This window comes from Erpetoichthys calabaricus, chromosome 3, assembly GCF_900747795.2.
Source record: "Erpetoichthys calabaricus chromosome 3, fErpCal1.3, whole genome shotgun sequence".
Taxonomy (NCBI): Eukaryota; Metazoa; Chordata; class Cladistia; order Polypteriformes; family Polypteridae; genus Erpetoichthys; species Erpetoichthys calabaricus.
Genome location: NC_041396.2, coordinates 147677916 through 147701477, shown reverse-complemented (window position 1 = coordinate 147701477; position 23562 = coordinate 147677916). Strand labels below are relative to the sequence as shown.

General features: G+C 34.9%; 1 protein-coding gene across 1 annotated transcript in view; it reads right to left on the bottom strand.

Moving 5' to 3' along the window:
* The window catches only part of apoba (apolipoprotein Ba), a 35380-nt gene extending 24435 nt beyond the window's left edge, over positions 1-10945 (bottom strand). The window contains exons 1-13 of the mRNA XM_028791345.2: positions 10806-10945; positions 9354-9401; positions 8610-8725; positions 7599-7744; positions 7222-7375; positions 6725-6880; positions 5596-5720; positions 5382-5467; positions 4832-5054; positions 4176-4403; positions 3781-3898; positions 1788-1934; positions 499-710 (exon numbers count right to left, since the gene is read on the bottom strand). Of these exons, the coding sequence (XP_028647178.1) occupies positions 499-710; positions 1788-1934; positions 3781-3898; positions 4176-4403; positions 4832-5054; positions 5382-5467; positions 5596-5720; positions 6725-6880; positions 7222-7375; positions 7599-7744; positions 8610-8725; positions 9354-9401; positions 10806-10860 (1814 nt within the window). The 5' untranslated portion in view covers positions 10861-10945. The remainder of the gene's footprint in view (positions 1-498; positions 711-1787; positions 1935-3780; positions 3899-4175; positions 4404-4831; positions 5055-5381; positions 5468-5595; positions 5721-6724; positions 6881-7221; positions 7376-7598; positions 7745-8609; positions 8726-9353; positions 9402-10805) is intronic.
* Between the last annotated feature and the right edge of the window lie 12617 nt (positions 10946-23562).

Genomic DNA, 23562 nt, shown 5'->3' with positions numbered 1-23562 from the left:
TCTTTAATCCCATTTATTCCAGTTTTGGACACAATGCATCAACATGCACTCACATATACTATATAGGGTCAATTTAAAGTTACCAATTATATTTAACATCATATCTTTCTTATGGGAGTAGAAATTTAGAGAAGACAGAGGCATGGGGAAGCACATAAAATGTAGCAGACAGAAGGTCAGCCTGAATTCAAATGTCAGACTCTTGAGCTGTAAGGCAGCAGTGCTTACCACTGCATCACCACTTTATGTGAAAATAAATTATTAGCGATACTTTTTGTTAACTACTCTAATTCTATTACATTATCAGAATAGGTTATAAAAAATAAACATAAAAAAACACATTTCAGTATTGTGTATACAGTGTTCAGGTAAATGTCCATGAGAATAACAGATAATAAATATATTCCAGTATTCAGTTACTGTTAAAAAAGTTATAATAACCACAGCATGCAAAACTAGCTTGAATTTTTCACATATAAGTGTTAACACTAAGCTTACTGTTGCAGAGATGGGACATCGGACTCCAAGATGTTGGCGATGTGGGTAGCGACAAAGTTTCTGACTTGGTCGTTCTTTTCTTTCACAAGAATCCTGGCTACTTTTGCAAGATCAGAAGATGAGGGGTCCTTCATAAGCATAAGGTATGCAGCAATACGTTTTTGGACCTGCCCATTGCTGTCCTGGAATGTCTGAAGAAGGATGCTACGGACCTGAGAAAAAATAAACAATATTTTGGCGACTTCAATAATTAGATAACATCTAAATGAAGAATTCTAAATTCAAAATTATTTGATCACTGAAAAATCTGGATCTTTCTAATTGTGTTTACTGGACTCTTTGCCTAGTTTTTGAATGGCTCAAAGGGACTTGTTAGTGCTCATGCCATGAGTAAACAACTCAGATCATTAAATACCGTGCTTACCAACACAATATGAGTGTAACAGACATGTGCTTTTCCTGAAGTTCCTGTGCTGTTTGTGCCTCATTCTCAGGATACAAGGTGGAATATTAGCCTGGACTGGTCACACATACAAAGAAGCATATCCACATTCACTCAAGTATATTGTAGCCAATTAACGTAACATATTAGGGAGGCACAGCTAGTGCAGACAAAAGATGTTAGTGCATTCTGCCAGTTTTTGTGATCTTTATTTTCAGGGCCCAGACAAAAATGCAAAAACTGCATAGCCAATGCCACATTGGGCCTTCCTATTGTTCTCACCTCTTATCTGTGTCTATAGCTTGAAGTCTTATTTAATTAAGTATAAGTTGCTGGTTATTGTGGTGCTTCCTCATGATCAACTTAGAATGTTATATCTCCTAACCTAGATGAAATATTTCCAACACTGCATATGCCTTTACACATTTGACAACATTAAAAAGCTTATGTTTTTTTTCCTAACATAGCATACATTCTAAGGGGCAGCGTTGGTTATAAAGAAGGAATCCACAGTGAGCATGGGACTAGTCCATGACATGACCCGTTCACACACACTCACACTGACACTGTTTGAATGTAGAATGGTCATTTAGCTTAACACAAACAGCATAGGCTGTGGAAGAAAAAGTGGAGTATCTGTTAAAAAAAATTTGTAAACGCTATCATTATCTTTGTTTGCTTTGACCCATTTTGCTGCTCTTTACAATATATTAATCAAAGAACATGCATATTCTGAAACTATCATAAAGTGTTATCTGTAGGGACATCGTGTTAGCTGCTCTTGCACAATTGTAGGCAAAGTCTAACAGAGCTGAGAACAAGTAAACAAGTCACCATTTTTACCTACCTCATCAGAAAGTGTCATTTTTCTGAAAGCCTGAATTGCAGCCAGTTGAACAGGAAAAGAGGCGGACTGCTTCTTCACACACTTGAGGAGGGAGGATTTCAGCTTGGGGTTGGCATTTTCCATTGCTTTTCCCATATTTCCAATAGTCTGTAATAAACAACTCATTAATGGGCTGCCTGAGAAAGTTCATATAGAGAACAAAACTAATCTTTAATGAGCCTCTCTTTAGACTTATCATTAAGCCTTTATATTAGAAATGTGAGCCTATTCAAGTAACCAAAAGGCATTGAAGGTCAACATGTCTTTTTCAGGAAGGTTTATTAGAAATAAAGAATTTCACACTCCATTAAACATGAGGATGAGGTGTAACTATTCTATGGCCAGTTTTGGTAAGAAATCGCACACTTTTAAGCATAAAATATATTGGTTACTATTCTCCCATCATTATTGATAATAAAGTAAATAAGAAATAGGCAGAGGAGAGGAGGGTCCGTCGGATAGTCGAGCCTCGGATTCAGGAGGAACAGTGTGGTTTTCGTCCTGGTCGCGGAACAGTGGACCAGCTCTATACCCTTAGCAGGGTCCTGGAGGGTGCATGGGAGTTTGCCCAACCAGTCTACATGTGTTTTGTGGACTTAGAAAAGGCATTCGACCGTGTCCCTCGGGGAATCCTGTGGGGGGTACTCCGAGAGTATGGGGTACCGGCCCCCCTGATAAGGGCTGTTCAGTCCCTGTACGATCGGTGCCAGAGCTTGGTCCGCATTGCCGGCAGTAAGTCAAACCCGTTTCCAGTGAGAGTTGGACTCCGCCAGGGCTGCCCTTTGTCACCGATTCTGTTCATAACTTTTATGGACAGAATTTCTAGGCGCAGCCAGGGTGTTGAGGGGGTCCGGTTTGGTGGGCTCAGGATTGGGTCACTGCTTTTTGCAGATGATGTTGTCCTGTTTGCTTCATCAGGCCGTGATCTTCAGCTCTCTCTGGATCGGTTCGCAGCCGAGTGTGAAGCGGCTGGGATGAGAATCAGCACCTCCAAATCCGAGACCATGGTCCTCAGCCGGAAAAGGGTGGAGTGCCCTCTCAGGGTTGGTAGCGAGATCCTGCCCCAAGTGGAGGAGTTCAAGTATCTCGGGGTCTTGTTCACGAGTGAGGGAAGAATGGAGCGTGAGATCGACAGGCGGATCGGTGCGGCATCCGCAGTAATGCGGGCATTGCATCGGTCTGTCGTGGTGAAAAAGGAGCTGAGCCACAAGGCGAAGCTCTCAATTTACCAGTCGATCTATGTTCCTACCCTCACCTATGGTCATGAGCTATGGGTAGTGACCGAAAGAACGAGATCGCGAATACAAGCGGCTGAAATGAGTTTCCTCCGCAGGGTGTCTGGGCTTTCCCTTAAAGATAGGGTGAGAAGCTCAGTCATCCGGGAGGGGCTCAGAGTAGAGCCGCTGCTCCTCCGCATCGAGAGGAGTCAGATGAGGTGGCTCGGGCATCTGATCAGGATGCCTCCTGGACGCCTCCCTGGTGAGGTGTTCCGGGCACGTCCAACCGGGAGGAGGCCCCGGGGAAGACCCAGGACACGCTGGAGGGACTATGTCTCTCGACTGGCCTGGGAACGCCTTGGGATTCTCCCGGAAGAGCTAGAAGAAGTGGCCGGGGAGAGGGAAGTCTGGGCATCTCTGCTCAAGCTGCTGCCCCCGCGACCCGACCTCGGATAAGCGGGAGACAATGGATGGATGGATGGAAGAAATAGGCAAATAGACAAAATAATCATTAGAAAAAAATATTTCTTGGTCTGACTATATTGACTACTCTGGAAATCATCTGTCACAATTTTGGTAGTTTAAACAAATTAAGTTTACTATAATTTAACAATTGCAATCTATCAGTATAATGGGGTGTGCAGTATATAAATCAGCATTCTATTATATCTGGTCAAACCCAACTAATGTTTGCTTTTCTAATTGCGATGGATAAATGCAAAATCATGACAAATTACCTTCAAAGTCAAAAAGGTGCTGTCATCATCACCAGAACAGTCACTTCCCAGCAAAGAGGTCATAAATTCAGCTGTGTCTGTGACTTCAGGTGTTACAACATTTTCAGTCTCATAAAACCTAAACGAAAAAGAAATAATGGAATCAGTAACTAAGAATAATACACTTAACTATATTGCACAACTGGTTACAAACTTGAAATGTTGTCATCATACTACCAATGTTATACTTATGTTAGAAGCTTCATCAATTCTTATGAATGGTAAAACAGCAAAGATGTTCAAAGGGATCATTTATGTTACTGTTTTGCTGCTTAATTTCTCAGTACTTTCAGGCTGCTAAATTAATCATTTTTTTTTTCGGTCTAAGGCCTAACTTCTGTTTTGAAGATAATTACCTTCTCACTGAATTGCTGAGAGCATAGAATGTGGCCCTGCTTTTCTGATACTGGGCAACTTTCAGCAGATCTCTGATGCGGTGGGTGCAGGGAGAAGGGAGAAGCCCAATGCTGTATGCCATGGCGTCAATCACTGGAGCAGGAACTTTGGAAGTGGTCAAGACTTGGCGGATGCCACTGAAGCAGTCGGGTGTGCCACACTGTAGAAGTGCTTGTGTGATGATGGTCCTGACAAAAATGAAAAATAATAATATTTACTGTTGACACATCATGAATAAATAAAATCATATTTTTCGTTATGAATGACTCGCCTAGCTAAACAGTTGAAAGTATACATATCTTAAAATTCAATTTAAATATTTAATTCTGAATAAAAAAACAATAATTCATGATACTTGTACAACAAATGCCCTGAAATTAATTTACTTTAATTGTATATTCTAAGTGCATTTGGCTATTTGCGAAAGGCAAACTATGTTGACAAATTTTCAGACAATGAGTTGCTTCAAATGCTATAAGCTATCCCTGGGCCTGGTTAGAAAAGCATGATGGCTAAATAGCAGTTTCAGGAAATGAATAGAATAGAGATTTAAAAATTTGGTCAATACTATTCAGTCTCCCAAACCTCCCTGTTGATTGTTCCTATTAGGTTATACCTTTCTGCTGCAGACATCTTAGGAACCATACTTTCAATAGTCTCGGTGTTCAGACCTCGTAGTTCAGTGACAATTTTCTGGAAGAGACTGGGTCTCAGGTGGCCTTGGGAGGTCTCTGGCAAATCTCGCACATCATGAAGGACATTAAGGACTGTTTCAGCAGACTGTTTTGGGGATACTTCCCTTGTACTTTCCATCTTTAGAGGTTTTAACTGAGTAGCATCTGAATTAAGACATAGAGAGGGTAAAAGATTGAGGTCATACATTCTGAGCCATTCTGCACATTGGGTAATGCCCAGAGAAATGCATTCAAAAATACCATCTATTTAGAAGGCATTTCAGTTTGCACAAGAGGACTCTGAAAGACCTTGACTTCCTGTAAGCAAGTCTCACTGTCTTGAACATTGATTAAAAATATTTTATCTTAAAAATGGAGACTTTCAATCAAAAATTAAAACATTTTAAATTCCTTTAATTTGACTAGTTTTGTTTTACTTGTTTCCCCCTCTCAGCTCCTGGTTCCTATTCAATGTCCAGTTTGTGTTTTTACCTGGGTCGAAGTATCTGTTGTTGATCTTCCCCGAATCTTGAAATTTAAAAGTCTGCTTTACTTGAGAGGTAATGCCATATTCATTGCTGGATTTTTAAGGAAAATAGGTAAAAGAAACAAAAACATTGATTTAAACATTTAACAAATTATACCTTCTACTTAATGACTTAAATTAAGCAAAAGATTAATCTCCATTATGATTACATGGACTGACCTTTGTGAAAAAGGCAGAAAGACATGCTTTTCATTACAAACTGCATCAAGCACATGTTTCCTTTTAGAGTCGAGCCCATATTTGCAGGATTGGCTGCTGCTGATCAAGGTTGATAGAGGTGTATGCTGCAAATAATCAAAAGACAGACTTGATAAAATGGCCATTTTCAAACAAAGTCAGTTAATATCCATTGTGCTTTACTTCTTGGATTGCAATTTTTTATGCAAATAATACGTGGAGTTAATAAAGTATAACTTTATGTGAAGAATGTAAATATATTTTCCTCCCAGTTAACAGTGTTTAGTTTATCATCTGTTTTAGTCTTGTGTGTTCAAGCATTTATATTTTTTCTACTGTTATAGCACCTGTCATATATATATTAATTGCTATAAAACACTGTGATTCCAGTACTGTGCTTTAAGCATTCCTATTCATCCATCCAATATTCAAAGTTGTCTTCTCAGTTACAAAGGGGTTTATGATGAATGCTGGAATCTGATTTTACATGGGGGAATAGTCAATGACAGCACACATTTACAAACACTCATGCATACTTAATCATGTCAGGCCACTTTAGAGTCACTAATCAACCTAAACTGTATGTTACTGAGATGTGGGAGTACTTAGAGAAAATCTTTGTAAATATGGGAAAAATTTAGAAAACACCATTGTTTTGATCTCTGGTTTCTGCCTGGTGCCACCTAGACTAGATTTAAATTGATAATTATCACTTGGGAAAAACAAAAGTATAAAAAACTCCTCCCATTCTATGGTCCTCCATTCTAAATTAAGGGGAGGAAAAAAGTCAGAAGAATCAGCACTAGAAATGAAATAATTAGTGGACAGTAGTTGAACATGGTCTGTGTTCATCTTCTTCAGTCAATTCAAGTCACAGTCAAATGACTTTGTTTTGTACATTTGAGACACTTGAATTTCATGATGGGTACAAAATTAAGTCAGAAATCCAAAATGTCAACTGTAAATCTCATTTCAATAACCAAAAGGATGCTGTTTTCATGTAATGTTGCAATATAAGTACACTGAAGTTTGCCATAAAAGTCACTTTAAAAACATTATTGGACCTGTAGCTATGACCTGTCATAGTAACATATATATTGTATTTCATTACCATTCCAGTAATCAGAGCAATGGGGCTTGCATAGTCTCTCATGGGACTGAAGTTTTTACAGCTAGAGAGGTCCCTGGTGACAGTAATTTCAGATGCAATGTCCCCTTTTCTGTTGACAACTGTCATCTCTCCTTCACAGGCCCCATACACTGTGTCCTAAAAAAGAAATAATAGTCTGTCATTAATTTGTCGCGATATATAATTTTTTTATAAAATGACCATATCTTGTTTAAAAGTAACAGTATATTAAACTAGGAAACATTAACTGATTAACATTAATTTTAAATAATCTGAGACAACCTTTAAAATCCTGTATATATAACTTTAAATATTGCAATTAAAAGCTAAACTTTCAAAACAAAGGTAAGTTTGTTTTTGGAAAAGAATGCATAGTGTCATACTTCTCACATTTAATCGATCAATAAGCATTTGTTAAAAAGAGTTTTACAAGATGTATTCATGAGAAAATGGAAGTTGATAATCCACAAAAAACTCACCATTGATACAGTCTGTGTCTCCTTCTCTGATTCTACTGGTGCCATAAGAGCTGTGATCATGCCCCTTTTGATGTTTAGGATGTTTGTAGGCTCATCACTGCTAGGGTACAGATAGACTTGTTTTCCATCTGGAATGCTGAACTTTAGAGTATTTCTGGAAGAGGAAGATTTTTATTAAACCGTGGCAGTTAACAAACATCAAATACATAATAGTCATGTTGGGTTTTACAAGTTACCATCATAATCACAATGCTTTATTTGTTTTAAGTGCAATCATATTAAAGCACATTTGTAATCCAGTAAAAATAGACCAATACTACCACATCCATCAACTATGTTGAGTTAAATACACTAAAAACAGCCACACAAGAACTTACTTAGCCATAGCATCCCTGAAGTCATCTGAATTTGCCGCTTGTCGGAAAACAAGCTTGCCATCCGGACTGATCAGAGCCACTTCACTCAGCGTGCACTCTTTTGAGTGCAGGATGAAGCTGCATGACTGAGGGACTTCTAATTCAACCTATAATTGGAAAAGGAATGTTAAAGGTAAGCAAAGGTACTCTGATTTTCATATTAAGTGAACATTAAATAACTGTCAAAAAAGCATTACATTTACTTATTTGGCTGACGCCTTTATTCAAGGCAGTTTACAACATTAATGACACAATTGGTTCCATTTCTTTTAGTTTTCCTATTAGAGCCTAGGCAGGTCAAGTGACTTGCTCAGGGTCACATGCTGACCCTCAAGCCTTAACCACTACACCACACGGCCTGGCCTACATTAAGTTAGATTTAAATGTGATTTTTATTTTTGGATGAAAGGTGCCTACAAAAGATTTTTAATTAGTGGTTTGTAACGAGGTAGAAAAAAAGTTGTTACTTTTATCACGTTTCTTATGTACATTTACTTTTAATTATTGTACTATCAATGACATTATCTGCAACTGAACCTGAATACCAATAAATGAAACTAATAAATTATTTTCTATTGTTATAAATTAAATGTTTCTTATTGGTCTTAAGGTTTCTGTTGTTTCAAAAATTTTACATTTTCTTCTTAATGAAGTCTCTTTTCTTTAAATGCAATAAGGAAAAAAAACAGCATAAACTGGGATGCAACTTTTTCCACTTATTTTATAATAGCTTACATTAGTCTGAGTAGGCAATTATTCAGTTGTTGTGTGTATTGCATACACACACTCAGTTTCCAATGTAAGAGAATGGTGGAAAAATCCTACATAATACAATCCTGCCTTTTCTACACTACAAGTTACAAGTGTATATGCATATGTAAGAGAATCATAGATAGGCAGATACTGAATATTTATATATTTATGGTAACACTGAAAAAGCATTTGTTTATAATAATTGGGTTTTTCCTTAACCTTGCAAGTGATTTTGGGGCCATTCCTCAGTGTTGCTGTTCCAGCAACACCATTGAGACTCTCAGCTTCGTAGCGGTAAACATATTTTTTTAGATTCTTGAACCTTGTTCCATCCTCTGAAAAAGAAAAGAACATATATCATAATTGGAACATTTATATATCAATAAACAAAACGTTAAATTGATTGTTGGTTATTTACCTATTGTAATGTGTAAAAGGAGTCAATGTTATTTTTGATAGATAAGGTAAATGGGATTGAGCTGTTCCTATCAAACTTGTTCTAATGTTCTATAACCCTGAAGTTGACAATTTAAGTCACATGTTTTTATGCATGTTCACTAGACCATGTTAGAATTGTTGAAGGTTACCCACTGTTTGCAACACATTCATTTTCTTTGCCAATAGGGGGCACGCATTTCCCACATGAAGTGTTCTCAAATTAGATCAAAACATTTCCTGAAAATCTGTAGTAAACAACCTTGATTCCAAATCACCATTTGTACATAGAAACTTTGAACTGTGCTTAATGAACATTGTGTTCTGCCAGCTACTAAGTAAACAGGACCTACTTTGCTAAGTTATAAAAATTTAAAAATCTAACTTTCTAGGACAATACTAACATTCACTTTTTAAACTTTCTATTTTTTTTTTACTTTTCCAATAATTTCAGTGTGTTTAGTTTTTCAATAAATTCTTTTACTGTATTCAATTTGTTTCTTTATCCAAGTGTCAAAACAAACTTACTCAAACAGCTTCCTGCAATTTGTTCTTCTGTCCCATCATCACCTTGTTCTGTAAACAATTGTAAAAAACATTCCTGTTATATTAGATTTAAATGAAATCATCTAGATCAGCACTGAGCAGCACTCCAAAGCTGAATGTGTCCTAATTTGTGTGAAGTATGTTATAAAGCAAAATAATGTCTTTATGTTATAGGTTCATTCATGTTAGATTGTTACATTAAAAGCTGAATTTCAAAATTATTATTATTATGGTAAAAGTCACATGGATACTGCCACTTTAATTTTCTCATACTGCTATTAAATACTGATTTATATTATAAATACATCAATTAATGTAATTTTATTTTTGGATTTGCTGTTCTTTTACTATATACATAAGACTGTTGTTTTTTGAGATTAAATGTTATATAGAGATAAATTCTGGAAAATAATGACATAGTTACTATAAAAAAAATTATGGGTGAATTTATAGATGATTTAGCAATTCCCATATAACAGCTGCATTTTTAGCTTTGGGTTTCACAAATGCTACATATCAAAGATTATCAAACCTCTAAGAAATCAGAGATGTATAAAAAATAGTGTTATATTATCTGCCATTCCGTTGTGTAATTTAAAACACTAGTTTACCATTTTTGTACCAAATATAATGAATTGATTTTTAATTTTTGATTAATTGCTTTTTCAATCTACTATTTTTTCCATAATCATTTAAAGATGCAGAATTACAGAACACTCAGCATACTTAAATATATAGGGTGAGTCAAAATTATGTTAACACTAGTGGTGCTGCTATGTATATACTTATATACAATTTTTGTGGACAAAACATGATGGCGAACAGGTTGAGACATTCCTGTAAATCATCTTGCACATATTAAGTATGTTTTGTCAATAAATTGTTTCCGCCATTCAAATGTTAACATAATTTTGAATCACCCTGCATATATATATATATATATATATATATATATATATATACATATGTACAGAATAGGTGTGTCTTATAGCTTTCCTATATATATATATATATATATATATATATATATATATATATAAATAAAATACATGTATACAGAATACACAATAATTTATATATATTTTATTTCTATCTCTGTAAATATAGATAGTTATTTATGAGTTTAAATATTATGTCTCATTTACATAAAATGTTGCTTGTAATAATAAGCAAATATATATACAATTTATAAAAAGAAAAAAGTATAGCATACATATATATAACATAGCTATAGATAAATATAGACACATATATCTTCATATATATATATATATATATATATATAGTATTTCTCTCACTGCATATACTGTAGATAATTAAATATGTGTGTACATATGCATACATACATAATGATATACATGTATAAATATATGCATTTTATATATGTATAACTATTTAGTCACATAAATATATATATATTTTTGAATGTCTTACGTGCAAAGGCGCAGGTGCTCACGAGCAACAGGAGCCAGAGCCTCTGACTGCCCATGGTGGAGCAATGAATGCTCCTGTCTTCTTCCTGCTATGGTTTACTAGCTCAAGAGACTGGGTAACTCCTGCATGAGAAGGTTTTTATAGTCCAAGGCAGCTGAAGCAGTCAATTTGTGGGATCAGTTCAAATTGCAAAAGTTTACTGCTGGTCCAAAGGTTAAACCAGTACCAGGACAAAGGCAATAAGTTTAGAAGTAGACATTCAGTCAGCCCTGAAATATCAGAGAATAACATTTGTCTTACAGATTTTGCTGACAATAAATGCAGACTTCAGCTCTGGATTATTTGTTTATTCTTATTATATTTTAAAAATTAAAATCTGGAATAAATTTTAAGTGTTGGCCAGAAAATCACTACCTTCTTCTACAAGTGAAATGAGTGAGTGGGACACGCATCTACTGCTTGAGATTTTAATAATTTTGTAAATAATATAACTGCATATATTCTAGGTGTATATAATTATATCTTTCCAAAGCAGGTACAAATATATGTGATTTAATAAGATTTACATTTTCTTGATCTTTTGTAGCCACTGCATTACACTCAGAGTTACAGGAAAGCTGTAGTTTACCTGAGAGTGCAACAGCATTGTTTGGAAAGAGAAAAAAAGATTTGTCCTAATGAAATCAACACAAACATCAAGAACAAAAAGTGACACAACAGAAGGTATCTCAATCTAACTCAGAAACCAATCTAACCGAAGCCTACTGATTCGACTCCCATCAAGACACTATAACTATAACAATGTTAAATAAGTAATGCAAATATAAATGTGAAAACAAGATCAGGAAAATAATTCAGTTTATATTCCTCAGTAAATGTATTTTAACTGTGTCACTAAATTTGATTATTATAAGTTACCAGCATTCAAGAATGTTCACATTTAAATTAGATACACAGCTTGACAAATTTTAAAAATGTTTTGTTTCTTTTATACATTTTTTTCTTGTCATACCACATGCATTGAGCCCAGATATACCATACACTCAGAAAAAATATTTTACTCTTGTCAAAAAAAATATTTCTCATTCATATTCCACTTTTTCTTCTTTAATATTCCTTGCTGAACAGGTGGTACCATACATTTCATGTTTATCTCCAAATCATTGGCACTGCAAATAGCATGGAGCATCCTTTTCAGCTCAGCCATCTATGGTGATTTGCTACACAAGTTTTACAACAAATATGAGGCACCCAGGCCTTGACTTTGTCTTCAAACTTACACCTAAAATATAAAATATACACTTTTTATATTAATGGAAGTATTTATCACTTCTCTGAGACAAATGTCACCACATAACAATCATAACAATAACTGTCAGCCCAATTTACACATTTCTGTGTGAACTGGTACTATAATGTCATGCAGCTTCAAAAACTACTTGCAACATTAGAGGAGACACGACACACTGAACTAAGCATGTCTAAATGTGTAGGATACGAGAATGAGCCATGTCCTCTTGAACAGCAGTGTTCCCAGTCATACTGGGAGGGCAAAAACATCACACATACAACCAAAATCATCCCATCAGATGATGTTAGATAGATAGATAGATAGATAGATAGATAGATAGATAGATAGATAGATAGATAGATAGATAGATAGATAGATAGATAGATAGATAGATAGATAGATAGATAGATAGATAGATAGATAGATAGATAGATAGATAGATAGATAGATAGATAGATACTTTATTAATCCCAAGGGGAAATTCACATACTCTAGCAGTGTTCTCTGTATCTCAAAAACGAGCTAAGAATTCATTTTCATGGTCATATGTGTGTACAGGAGGTCAAAATTAGGAGAAATTAGCTATTTTAGTAAAGGAAATATTTTGCTATTTTGTATATATGAATTTTACATTGCTTAAAATAATCAAAAATAGTCCATAAAAGTGACACACGTATGCTATTCATCTGTTATATTTCCAATACAAAAGAAGCATATTTTTTAAAATACAGAAAAAGAACTTAATATTTTATTAGATCTAAACAGTGATTTTGTTGTTTTTTGCATTTCTTAATTGTAATAAAGATTGTTTATAAGTGAATATAACTAAATATATTTAAAAAATATATTTTAACATACAATGAACACAGAGACAAAATATATTATTTTATATACCTTATTAGGAATATTACAGTATGTCTGATTAATGATGTATTCTCTACTTTGCATCACAGTCAAGAAAGTGACCTTGGTGACTGTTTGACAAAAGTGCTGCTAATTTAGTTTTTCATTATTTCTGTGAGCACTATAAGAAAAAAAAAAAATAATAATAATTCATTACATTTATATAGCTAGAAATATTCCATGCGTTTTTAATAGACATATTGCCTCAATTTGAACTGCGACAGTCCTGGACATTCCTAAATAATGTAACACATATTAAAAATAATCAGTAAGAAGTTTGCTCTGTGAGACAACAATGATCATAAATGCAGTCAATTAACCTGAGACAGGATTTATATAAACAAGAACAAAAAAAATAGTGTGACTTAATGTAAATTTCTAAAGAATTCTTTTGGGGATGAATGCAAAGTTATTTTGTGACTAATTCATTAGTCCAATTTTTTTGTGTTGAGTTTTCATGAATGATCTTAAATAGTACCAGTTTGTTAAGTGCAAAGTATCCTTGCACAGACATGGATTTTCACTGTGTGAAAAATATCTTGTTAGACTAACAAGACAACAAGTGCTTGTTTAATCATTCTTACGATAAGAGTTGATAGGTTCCTGTAGGTCAGCAATTCACAATTGACCTAGATTGAGGATGTGATGAGTCTGGCAATTCAGTCTTTCTTGGGACTAAAGCTTATTCTTCAGTATATCCTGTGCAACATCCCATTGTTACATTACCTCATACTTGATACTCCTGAGGTAAAAACTGTAAAATAAGCAAGGCCACTGTGTCAATTAGTCTATTCATGAGTTATGGGAAATGTTCTTAAAAAGCACTGTGCAGTATGTGACATGCTAATTTTGTTTATCTATGTTACTATGTTTAATGCAATACTTAAGATACTTCTCCTTAATATTGCAGTTTATTTTAGAATTACATCATTTTTATCTCTCGGATAAATCATATTTGTCATCCACTAGATAAAACCTATGGCAGGCAAATGCATGTGTACACACATATAGTGATGCTGACAGCTAATTCTGCACCACAAGACACCGTAGCTAACAACACACTATATAAGACTCTTTTTCTGTTCTCTTTTTTATTGCTCTTTATACACTGTCTTCACTGGGAAAAAAATGATTCAACTGAAATAAAAGAAATAAAAGCAGCACCTTACCCTGAAATAGTTTTTCAAAATATAATGCTTTGCTTCTCTTTAATATCCTTTCTTAAAATGATTTAGCTATCTTCTATACTAAATGACTGCACAATACTTACTGTACCTATGCTCAATAAAGTAAAGCAGCACATACCTGCAAACTGTTAACATAATCAAAGTCAGATTGTAAAAAATTTCAAAATCTTTATCAAAAAATAATGGATTTAGTTTTCCAAGTCTAAGCTGCACCTTAATTCCCCTTTTCCAGCCAATCAGAAATTCAAGGTCTGACTGCTGGTTACACAGCAGAATCAGGATTTTGCAAATAATATTACATTTTTTTGTTTTATTATTTGAGTATTACTTTTGCGTTACATCATTTGCAGAATTTTGAATATTTGCTTGCATGGATGTGTCCATTTTATGTGTCTGATTGATACCACACTATGAGTTTGCTTGAAAAGTGGTAAACGTGACAACATAGTGGCCATGTTAATATGACGACTACTCACATTAAGATGCATCTGAACTTTGTTCTGAAATAAAGAAAAGACAGTGAAAAAAAATTAGAAATCTTCTGGACAGAGTTTCAAGTCTAACTTTATGAAATTAATTGTCTTTATCTCCTTTTGCCATGATGTTCAATATCTGAATTTTAACTGCTGCCAAATTTGCATTCACCTGACTTTGTCTGATGTCTGCCACTTTGATAAGGCATTCACTCCATCTGAAGTTTAATTTTAGCTCCAAATTATCACAACTAACAAAAGATTTCCTGGGAGGTTTTGCAGTGAGATCTTTCTGTAACTGGATCACACCCTATGGTCCCCTTTCAGAACAGGGCATCATGACATGAGTCCAGAGGTGCTCTCCCTTTCTTTATATATAAAGATACCCCAATGCACCTTCGACATTTATTGCTGAGTCTCATCCACTCTTGGATCTTTGCCTCTACTGCAATCAATGTTTTTTTTTTGGAGAAAAATACTAAATACCCTTTTCCTTTTAACTATGTGTTTTCATTTTCTGTTGTCCTCTGTTGTTTACTGTCAGAGATATGGTCACTGTACAGTACACCTCTTATAAGATTGTTTCTAAGAATATGCAAGAAAGGTACAATTTCATTCCACAATTTGCCTTTTCCTTACCTTCTTATTGACCACTATAGAGTGGGAAAACTAAACCTTAAAATTGAGTTCCATCCAGCAGTGTGTTTTTGAAAAGTTGCCAACAAACGTATCAGTGTCTGATGACCTGAGAATAACAGAAGTACAATACTGTAAGCTAAACAAGCTGAAGCCTCAAGAATACAGTTACTTTTTTGCCTTCCTTTTTGCCAATCTTTCATTTATGTTCAGAGTATTATGATAGGCCTGCCATACTAATTTGACAACGTTCCCTGGGAAGCCTTTTTTTTGGTTATTGTTTCCCAAAGATCCTCATATCTTTTCAAAAACAAGTCTTTAATCCTCACTACCTTTTGTTTTCCTTTGATATATTTTTTCAACTGTTTCCAATCTCTCCAAAGGTTGTTTTTTTTCTTTCTCCTGTTATTTTATTTTTTAATTAATTCTATTGCCTTTTAATATAGCTTGGGTATTTCTAGGGCAGTGGGCTTTTTGCTTGTTGTTTTATAGAGACCCACCTCCTGACATTTTCCCCCATCATGTATCTGGCAATATGATTTACTTGGCTTTATCCATCCAGTGTCAACTTAATGTACGTTGATGTATATTTTCAGAGTGCTAATTCCTCAAATTTTGCAAAGTTCAATCCTCCTTTAGTTTTAGTATTCTTTAGTGTATCTCTGGCTACTCTCTCATAGGTGGTCCTAAAAAGAAAATAAGGCTGTTTTTTTATTTTCTCCATTATCTGACTCTGTAACAATGTCATGTGCAATCAGAGAGGTCACCTATGGTTCCCATCCACTGCTCGTGGTAGAGACAAGATGGCTGATTCCATCTCCCAACATTATTTGGATGTCAGATTGGTTCAGAAATTTAGTTGTTCCCTACAGACAAAAAAAAAAATGACTGTGACTGACTGTGGGGATTGGTATCCTATTCCTTTCATGGCTTTAGTAAGTTGACGTGGCAAACTCATTTTTTGGGCAACAATATAGTTATTTCACCAAGCAGTTGACCAAATCTCTCCTATCTTGAATGTTGTAGGGTCCTTGCCTATGTGCCAACAATTTGGAATGCAACGTGGGAATGAGTGCCATGATACGATCACCAGAACTGAACTCATGGAGGGCCATAGTTACTGTATACAGACAGGCCTGTACTGCTTGCACATATTCCATGTTTTCTTTAACAATAGGATGAATCTCGTCAAATCTGTCACATAATTGTGTGAAATATTTAAGAACATTAGTGGAATGGAGTGCCTCATTAATCCAACCTTCTTTGAGAATGTTCAAAAGACCACGGGGCTGCCTTTCATTTAATAATTCAAATGGTCAGAACCCTGTATAGGTTTGTGGTACTTCCTGGTATGCAAATAACATCAGAAGGAACAGCTGATCCCAGCTCCTTCCATCCTTGGTGATCATCTTGTATATCATTTGATTGAGCATCTGATTAAACTACTCTGCTAAACCGTCAGTATGGTATACTGAGATTTTCAATTTAGTTTTGAGTAATTTAGCAGCTTCTCTGACCATTTCCAAGGTGAAAAGTGTCCCTTGGTCTATGACAACCTCTTTCGGGATGCCAACCCACACATACACACCCATTAGTTCCCATGTGATGTTCTTAGAATTGGCTTGTCGCAATGGAATAGCCTCAGAATATCATGCAGCATTATCCAAAAGGACCAGGTTAATAGTTAGGCAAGGTGGAATAGCTGCACTCAGGTGACTGGAAACCAGAAATAACATCACTTCTGCCATCAGTCATCGGATCTTCAAACAAAATAAGAGGAGATGTATTAGGTTACAACACCAGCCCTCAGCTCTGGGGGCTTACCATTCGACAATCCCTAAAATTGTCTCCCAAACCTTGTTTAATAATCAACAGGGAATTGTGGGGATTTAAAATGATCCTTAAAAGGAGTAAATGATCTTATATCATGCCCTCCAATCCTAGGAGAACCATAAAAGCAACCATCAGTAGGAGACTTATCAGAAAAGGAGGCAAACTCACTGGGCATGAGGCAAATCTCAATCACAAGTAAAAAGTTGAATCCACAAGATGTAAAACATTTGTGCAGAACAAAAGTCTTGTTTAAAAGTGATCTCATGTTTACCATTGCCATTGTTACCTGGACAAGCTCACTGAAAGGAGAATAATAGACTTTATACAGTATGTCTGGTCTCACTAAAAGATGTTGAGGAAACAATGAAGAAGGATCCAGGACATCATGCCAAAGGCAGGCATATCTCACCTCTACAGTTCACAGAGAGACGTAAAGAAATTGCCTTTGTTTTTATCTGATGAAACATGCATTAGAGAAGCCAAAGGAAAGTCCAGACACCTCCTAATTATTGCCAGAATACCTCCTCATTTCCCTCATTTTTCTGGGGTGTTTCTTTAAAAGACAGGAGCCTCTAAAAATGACAGATGCCAGAAGGTATCACTTAAAATAACTGGGGCTGTGAAAACTTTCATCATTCAGAGAATTGTTTATGCAAGTCCTTCACAGAGAAGCAAATAATAAGAGACAAACAATCATAAACCAGGAGAGACATGGTGCTTTGGATAAACAAATGCCAAAAACAACACAGCCGTATACAGGATGGATAAAAAGGGCATCAGGTGCTTAGAAAGTCAACAAACACACTAGCGCCAGTCTGCAACTCAGTCCAAAGTGAAAAGAGAAAATGCAGTGTTGTTTATGTTCTTCTCTCACCAGGACTCATCCTGATTTGTGGCATACACAATGTGGCTCCTGCACCCATGTGTACAGGTGTTGAAGTATTGTTTTTCCAAGGATTCATATAGAAATAATTGAATATATTTTGGATGCACAACAGAGAAAGGTAAATTGGAAAGTAGACAGAGTATGAGAAAGTTTTAATATAAATAAAAGTATTGTTATTATTATGATTAATCCAATTATAGAGTTACATTGGGCTGGATCCTATTCTGACAGCATCAGTTATAAGGCAGAAATTAATCCTAGATAGCAAGTTGTTGTACTTCAGGATTTTGTTTATTGTTTGGAGTTTTTACTATTCTGTACAGTAGTGACTTTCTTTATCTGAAGACTAGATAGTAATCTACTCTGTAAGATATACTGATGAAGAGGGTTTTCGTACATACATGGACATTGCTAACATGTAATCCTAGTAAATATGAGTTATATTTCTGGGTAATACGGTATTTCATCATAAGTGTTGCTTATAGACACTAGTATACCTGTGGTAATGATATTCTGCTAATTAACAGCTGCACAGAAACAACTCCAGCCCTTTGTGGTTTTTCTGTGTCATAACGCTTGCCTGTCGGAAACACTCAAAATTATTCTTAGATTACCAGATGGGGAATTCTGAAGAGATACATTTGGAAGTAAATGGAGAGCACTTCTGTGGGTTGCATGCTTTCTTGGTTGTGTTGAAATGTACTGAAATGTTATAATAAAGAGCACTGTTTATAAACTTATGAAGCTTTAGAAATGATGGTATCTACCTGCTTGCTCGTCATACAGCTTCATAAGGAAATTTTGGACTACTTTTTGTATGTCATGTTTATTGTGGTAGTTAATCATTTTAGGTCTTCATTCTGTCTAAACACAAGACTCTTAACCAGCTAATGACAGGGAAAGGGAAACTTTACATTTAAAAAGGCAATCCCATGATCGATCTATCTATCTATCTATCTATCTATCTATCTATCTATCTATCTATCTATCTATCTATCTATCTATCTATCTATCTATCTATCTATCTATCGAAAGAGCTTCTATAAAAAGTCAAATTTCACTGTGGGAACAAATAAAGCTTTGTGTATCTATCTATAAACTTCTGTCTGTAAGATTTTTTTTACTTTTTCCATGGACATTTTTCAGTCATTTGCCATTGTGAGGCATTTGTCACTATTTGTTTGCATTCTATCATAAAGTTTTTTCTCTTCATTCTGGATAAAAACATGAAATTAAACTTTTTTCTCATCCATCACTACAAGTACAAAATACACAGGTGAAGTAATATATAAAAGCATATGTTTGGGTGGAGTATTCCTTCAATGTCTTTTTTAGTAATTTAGATTTTTAAAATGTTTGTATCAATTTGAACACTGATTTTTTTTTTTGTTTTATTTAATTCATCAACTTAAATTAAACAGTTTTGTGAATTTGACCATAGGTTTTAACAGTTTGTTTCTCTTCTTTTGCCATTGCCCGGCCTGGTGTTATTTCTAAATCAACCCTCTTTTATAGGCTCTATCATGGGGATTGTTTTTTTCTTTTCTTTAATAGTTACTAATTTACCATCACTTAAATTTTGATATTTGTTGTAAATATTCTATGTCATTGCTGAAGGAAGGACTGTGATTATTTGCATGACACTAGAATTTTTGTTAAATAGCACTAGAAATAAAGAGCATTTGTTTTTTGAACATTGTCTTTGAAGTCTGTGCTGCCATTATTTGACCACTGGTTCATCTGAGTAAATTATGAGTTCCCTGGAGTTTGAAGGTGTGCAGAGGTGCTAGTGTATGGGGCATCTCACACTTCCATATTACGGAGCTCCTCAATCCATCAGGGATAATGACCCATGCAACCCTCTGCAGGGTTCTTATTTTGGCCACTTGTACTTGTGATCTCAATTTTTCAGCCATGCTTATATCAATTTCAATTACTACTATAAAGGATTCACTGTCCTGCTCCACTGACAGACTGAGGAGATCGTTCCTCCCCCACACTATGCGACTCTTCAATACCACCCGTTGGGTAAACGTTAACATTATTCAAAGTTATTGTCTGTCTGTATACCTGCATTGTTATCACTCTTTAATTTAATATTTTCTTTATTAGTATGCTGCTGCTGGAGTATGTGAATTTCCCCTTGGGATTAATAAAGTATCTATCTATCTATCTATCTATCTATCTATCTATCTATCTATCTATCTATCTATCTATCTATCTATCTATCTATCTATCTATCTATCTATCTATCTATCTATCTATCTATCTATAACTTACATATACATGAGGAAGGCTATACAGCCAAAATATTGTGTCTTTTGCCTTCATTACTTTTCCTAGATAAAAATTATAATCTTCCATAATGTAATGAATATAACTTGAATAAATGGCACATTTTGGAAATATACAATGTTTAATTCATTATAAAACAAGAGATATAGAATTATTCTTATATGTAAAAGTATAACACTGTTTAATTTCTAAAGGCACTGTATTTCCTATAGTCTAATCAGTCTTTCACATTTGCTTGGAGTTATCCTTACATAACTGTTGAGCAGGCTTCTCCAGGTCTTGCCACAGAATTCTGTCGGTGTGGGCTCTAGATTTTGACACTGCACTTTCAAACTATGATTATTTTCCTTCCTCGTGTCTTTTTTGGTGAGTTTCTGTTTAGGATCATTCTTTTGCTGGAGGCCACATTTGGAGCTTAGCTTCAAATCCCATATAGCAACCCAGATATTTCTTCTTCAAGTAATTTTGACATATCTTTAACTTCATAATTCTCTCAGAAATGGTGAGCTGCCCAAGTCCATACACCAAAAAGTAGTCCCAGATAATGGATATTGTCATCATTGTGTGGCAGTAAGATTTTTTTTTCATTGAACGTTTTGCGCAAGTTGTGCAGTATGATCATTTTGGAGAAGTTTCCTAATCTTGTGTGTTACCTTGGATAAACTCTTCAGCTGAATTTGAAATAATCATTTTCTTTAAATTGTTTGCTAGGGCTCAGCTTTTTGATTGGTTAACATGGCACCCAAATATTTTTTAAATCCTTTAATTTGGAAATCAAAACAGAACACAATCGAACAAATGCAAACAACATAGTATGTACAATAATAAAGTTCAAAAACAATCCTTGAAACTGGTCATTCAATCCCCTCCTGAGGCACTCTGTTATTTTAGCACCTTGCTCTAACTAGACATTGAAGGAGCAAATTAATCTTAGTTTTCAGAATTTAGCTTTGCAGTTCTCATAGGTACTGTGTTTATGGCCTTTTGAAGCCTTCACCTTGCCTGCTGCTGGCCATTATGATAATTTACATTTTACAGTGTTTATGTGTATCTATTCTGTCTAAGCCATCCTTAACTTTAAAAAGTGACACCAATAATGGGTCAAAATCTACTTTCATTACAGAAATCCAAATGTATTGTTATTAATAATGTTCTACGGGCAAATCAGGTAATCTAATGTCTTCAGCTCTTCTGGGTTTAATGACCATAACCTATAATTACTTAGTTGGGAGAACTTGCACAATAAATAGGGGTAACAATGCCTTTAGGGCAAATTATCCTTGAGACATGTGTTGAGGTATGAAATGATTGAGATGTGTTTTGAGGTATGAAATTAATTTAGGAACAATAAACATTCAATATGGGATTTGATTTGGATTATCTTTCCAATACAATGCAACAGTTATTCACATTTTCCAATTTCTGTTCAAGCTCTAAAAGTGTGAGTAAAAACAAAATACAATTCAAATATTTCTCTGTCCTCTGAATTTCCAGTATACATTATTGGATCTTTAAATAATAAATTGCTGGATCACAGTAAGCTCTCAGCAGCATGCAGTTTATTTTTTCAGCAAGAGGTCACAAGGAACAGAAAACAGTCAGAAGATGCCATCCCCAGAAGTATCTTAATCACTATGTTGAAACTGTCTGCAAAGCAGAGCACAAAACAGACTGACATATTTTCCTTGGCACTGCAAACTCTGTTATTAATGAGCAACTAAAGTTGCAATCAACAGTGTCAAAATCAGTTTTCCTGAAGGACTGGGCTGTACGGATGACGCACCTGAATGTGTCCTGTGTTTTAATCCCGGTCCCATTTTCAGTCTGTGTGAACTTTGTGCATTCTCCCAGTGTTTGTTTGCATTTTTCTGATTTGGTTTCCTGTCACATCCCAAAGATGTGCATATTAGATTAGTATGTGAATGATTGAGAATGATTATGTGTTTGAGTATAGCTGAACCAACACCCCATCCTACTTTGTGGCTGGTGTGACTGAGATAGTCCCACTTCACTGAACTAAACTGGCTAGTTTCAATAAGGGATGGATAGATGAATAAGTGGAATTATCATACTTTCTCATATATGTAAACTCCTTACAATAAAATTCTCAAAGAATGATTTTCACCTTCCATCATATTACTCAGTGTTCAGCAGAGCAGCTTTCCTTCAAAACTCAATTAAACAACAAATGAGAATGTAGACTGAATATGCTTTAATAAAGTAGTGTTTCCATTATTCAAAAGAACACTTCACATTTCTTGCTTTAAAAGCGATCAACCTAATGGATAAGAATAATCCTTCCTGTTATTTGTGTGAGCAAAAAAGAAGAAATCAATTACATAACACCTGCCTTGAACTCTGTCCTCAAGTACGTTGTTTACTTTACTGACTGCATTTTAACTTACACTAGCAAAAAAAGTCACACCAATAATGGGTCAAAATCCACTTTCATTACAGAAATCCAAATGTATTATTATTAATAATGTTTTCTAGGCAATCCAGGTAATCTAATGTCTTCAGCTCATGAAAACCTGACATTGTTTAGTTGAAAGAAAAACATATGTCCCTTTCAAATTTGCCTTAAACTAGTCTGGGGCCATTTGTTATAGCTGTTTCCAAAAAATAAAGTGTAAGAAGCAAATGCCCACCAGTCCAAAATAATCAAAAATAAAAATTAGTTACCTATTTTCCTTAATACTGGACACTATTCTAGTCATGCTTATGAAGGATTCATGATTTCACTTTCAAAACAATTTTTCAGAGACTCTTTAATTATAGGTTTGTAGATTCATAATAGTCACATGTACAGAGTGAAAAGTGTATAGAGTGAAATTCTTATTTTCAGTTACTAATTAATAAATAACATGCCACCACTACCTGAGCCATGATTAGCGGGCATAACTTACCATAAAAATCTCAGAAAAGTCAGAATGCAAAAAAAACCCAGAAAAATCTCAAAACATTTGGCTATTCATTGACTAACAGAATTAAATCACCATTTTTGTGCAACATAGTGTAGAAGCTCATTAGCATTTTATTATCCTTAGTACAATTGTCTTATTTTCTTCCATATCAAGCAATTTCTCTTAATAGTTTGAAAACATTGATTTATTTCAGCCAAAAAGCTAACAAGGCTTCCTTTAATTTGTGGGGGTCCAGGATTGTTTGTCAGAGAGGATGGTCAGGAACAGAGGGTCACACCAGGAAACTGCCCTCTCTTCCATTCTCTTTACTCTCAGTGCCATTCCAGTGT